General features: G+C 35.7%; 2 protein-coding genes across 2 annotated transcripts in view; one reads left to right on the top strand and one right to left on the bottom strand.

Annotated features, from left to right (window-relative positions):
- The window catches only part of LOC115240327 (serine/threonine-protein phosphatase 4 regulatory subunit 1-like), a 160,574-nt gene extending 158,619 nt beyond the window's left edge, over positions 1-1,955 (top strand). The window contains exons 11-12 of the mRNA XM_029815402.1: positions 18-260; positions 352-1,955. Of these exons, the coding sequence (XP_029671262.1) occupies positions 18-260; positions 352-527 (419 nt within the window). The 3' untranslated portion in view covers positions 528-1,955. The remainder of the gene's footprint in view (positions 1-17; positions 261-351) is intronic.
- A 36-nt stretch (positions 1,956-1,991) lies between these two features.
- The window catches only part of LOC115240318, a 6,145-nt gene continuing 4,169 nt past the window's right edge, over positions 1,992-3,967 (bottom strand). Inside the window, exons 5-6 of the mRNA XM_029815389.1 lie at positions 3,352-3,964; positions 1,992-3,245 (exon numbers count right to left, since the gene is read on the bottom strand). Of these exons, the coding sequence (XP_029671249.1) occupies positions 2,784-3,245; positions 3,352-3,964 (1,075 nt within the window). The 3' untranslated portion in view covers positions 1,992-2,783. The remainder of the gene's footprint in view (positions 3,246-3,351; positions 3,965-3,967) is intronic.

The raw sequence follows: 3,967 nt of genomic DNA, 5'->3' as shown, positions 1-3,967 counted from the left end.
CTAGTTACCCCCCGACTGCGCTCTGGTTACGTCTCTTATTCATGAACTCCGAGACACTCTAGTTTTAAATGCTAAAAAATGGATACACCGACAAATTTACGCACTCGTGTGCTCTCACTTGATTCGCAACAACGCAATTACGGGAAGCAAGTTTTCTAAAGAGATGTTACCATGTTTGATAAACCTATCTGTCGACAGAGTACCTAACGTAAGATTAGTTGTAGCGAGAACTATGGCAACGGATGTTATTGGAATGGGCTGTAAGTATACTTGTATATATTTTGGTCATAATATATATTGCGCAAGATCAGTATATTATATATAATTTATTTTTTATATTTGTATTTTTAGTAAACACTTTGGGTATGGAAGCGATGGAAGAAGTGGAAAGAATACTTGCAAAAATGTGCGATGACGCTGACCGAGATGTGCGAGTATTCGCCGGAGGTGAAGCACGATTAGATGAAATGACTTATTCTTCCGACGAGGACAACCAAGTCGAACATGCAAAATATTTATTATTTTAATAGTGATGTATTTTGATCTCGTGGATCACACTGCGGTTTTATATGCAAATTAAAAAAAGAACGAAAACTCTTTTTATATATATACATATATCACAAGATGCACCTCGGTTCTTCCACACGAGTGACTAGTTTTTGTATAAATGGTAAGCCAAAAGCCATGCGCTAGGTACTAACTAGCTGCGAATGTCATGCTTCGATCGCAAATGTACCAGATCTGCGTGGATAGTTACAGTTGCAAATACGTTGATGATGTATTAAAACAAAGCTCAAAGTTGTCAAATGCATAGCGTTCGCGATTTAGTCGAAAAATAGGTACGATACAATTATACAATGATGACTGATGCATTCTTTGCGTCCTTTAATCTAGGACAGAATTGTGAATATCGATAATCGTATACATAATGATGCATGATTACATAATGATGCATGAATGTATGTGTATGTGTATGTGCGCAAAAGAATGCGTGTTCTACCGTTGTGATCAATGTGTAACGCTGATCTCCAGAGTGAGCCGAATAGTTGAAGGCGTTATATCGATGCAATTTCGCTTGGTTTATTTCACGAATGTTCGATTTTACTACTTATCGGCACTATATCGCGTTTCGCGTTATTTTGTAGCATTTTTATTGTGCACCTAATTTGAAAGAGACGCAGCATAGCATCAAAATATAAATTATACATTAATGTGAGGCGCATTTTGCTTAAATTGATGATATTTAGGAATATGCCAGGCACGAAAATATCTTAGATGGTTTGTTAATAAAAAATCGTATTGACAAATTGACACACCGAATCCGTAGTCTCTATCAATAAATGCGCTTTATCATCGCATTTTATTTTGCATTTAAAGATTATCTCAATGGAGATATTTCATTCGATAAATATCCAGAAAACGATACAAATATCGCTGTTAATAGTTGAAGGCTTATATTAACAAGGTGATAAGATTCTAATTGTAATAAAATTCATATAGATATATATAATATGTTTGCATTTCTTTCAAATATTTTTTTAACAAATTACGCTGTGTGCCTACAGAAAGTACTGTTACGTCGTCTATCTCATTGTCAGTGAAACGCGAATTATATACGTTGCTCACGATACACTTCAATTTGTATGTTATGCCTAAATTGATAAGATAAAAATATTACATGGACGCGAATCAATTTTATTACACCACTTGTTTTTCAAGAATTACACAAACGAACGTGAAAAAGGAAGATCCATAGGAAACTTTATAAATATTGTACGATATCAGATTTTATAACATACAGAAATGTGCAAAGTGCTGATGAAGCGGAGAGTCTTGCGTTTGATTGAAAAAGAAAGAAAAGAAAGTTGTATAGAGACTCAAATATTTGCACGAGAAACATATGTTCGTTATGAAACGTTCATTAATATTTTGTGATATTATTATTATTATTATTATTATTACTTGAATTAATTTATTTTTTTCTTTATTTTTATTATTATTATTATTATTATTATTATTATTATATATTATTATTATTATGTCACAAAATATAACCATTAGTAAGAAGCGGACAATTGCGTTTCATTAATTTTATAAGGATGATGAACACAATGATTGAGGTGCGACAGAAAAACTTACTCTTTAATGAATGCTCTCGTTATTTGTGAATACCGGTGAAAGTAGAGATATTGTTTAAAATATCCTGTATAATATGTATTTCATAAAAAAATAACTAGAAAAAAATATACATTAATTTATTTATTACACAGTTATGCAATCACCATGTTATATATGCGAGTTGATTAGGAAAGTTCTCGATCTATATTCTCGAGGCTATAAAAAAATTTCATTCACATGTTATGTATACAAAGAAGTTTTATACAGCGGTAATGTTTATGCTATATTATGAACTTTGTGAATTTTATCATATATAATCTTGCTTAAAATATTTTCCAGGATGAATCATTAAGTTGATCATCAATTATATCTTTGTACAATTTCAAAAATTGCTATGTAATAAAATTTGCTGTCTAAAGTCATAAATTTACACAAAAACTGTCTGATTTGCAAAAGAAGAGATAAAATGATGTCAAAAATTTGATACTTCTCGAGAAGTAAATTCGAATTTTTTTTAGCGCGCAGTTATATCGAGAATGCCGATTATATTTTGGGCAATCGGAAGATATCGATTTGTTATATCATACAATAATTATAACGTCGTTGATACAATATACAGAACGCTAGTATTGATTATTATTTCATTCGGCGAAAAGAAGAACTTTTCAAAATATTCCCAAGAACTTACCCGGGGGACAAGCCGGCAATTGGCATGCTTTCTCCTCCATCTCGGTTTCCGCATCGTCGCAATCGTGCAAACAATGCCTCCACCTGATCTGTCGGCCTTTACCGCATGTAACACTGCAACTGCTCCAATCCATCCACCTGCCCCATTTGCGGCGCAATGTATTCCTTTGGATTGGGTTCTCTCCTCTGGCGAATCTCGAACCGCTAGAAGGCATTCGGGATGATGCTCTTCTTCCTGCTAAGGTCACCTGTCCGCTGTTCCTCGCGAGATGTCTATGATTGTCGGCGATCTCGGACTTGGAGACTCTCGCAATGTGTTTCTTCTCCGAAGAGATCCTCGGTGTCCCTTCGGTGGCCACGCGATTTGCGTCATCAACGCAGATTGATGTCGTGTATCGGGTTTCGTTACGTTCGTTCACGTACATTTGCAATTCATTTATCTGAAGATGAAAGATATGAAAGCAGAGAGGATACTTGTCCAGTTTAAAATATCTTAGTACAATCAATGTGGAAGCGATTTTTCGTCGAACGATATAGTGGACTTACCTTGACCATTAATTTTTCAGCGAGCTCCTTAATTTCTTCGATCGACCTTACGGCGCGATTACCGCGAGACTTGTGCTTTGTCTTTTTGTGCTTTATATCTTCGATCGACGTTCTTTGTCCGTTCTTGAAAGGTTTTGATCCTATCATTGTGTTCCTATCACTACGTAGATAACGGCTAGATGTAATTTCCTGGTTTCTCTTCGCGCGCGATTTTGCATCCTCATCCGATGATATCTTGGCGCGGTTGTATTTGCCACTTTCCAAGTCTCGATCGTCCTTGATTCTCGATAGATCGGATCCGATCGGATGAGATACCGCGTTATAGAACGATGCGTTTCCGGAATCGCTCGTCCCCCAACTGGAAACGTTATTTCCGTAATCTAGCTTCTTAACTATAATTTCCACTGTTAAATTATCAAATTTTTCTCTCCCAGTGGAATCGAAATTTGGGACGAGTTGACGATCCGTGGCATTGGCGTCGACAATTTCGTCATCATATTTTAATAACGCAGTTGGACGACAAGTACTAGTCCCGATAGAACGATCCGTCCAGTTGCTGACAAAGGATGACTCATTCCTGGGAATTTTTTCAATACGAACACGCAATTCCGCTCTT

Source organism: Formica exsecta, unplaced genomic scaffold (genome assembly GCF_003651465.1).
Source record: "Formica exsecta isolate Colony F162 unplaced genomic scaffold, ASM365146v1 scaffold423, whole genome shotgun sequence".
Lineage (NCBI taxonomy): Eukaryota > Metazoa > Arthropoda > Insecta > Hymenoptera > Formicidae > Formica > Formica exsecta.
Note: the sequence above shows the minus strand (reverse complement) of the source record. Positions and strands in the feature narration are given on the sequence as shown.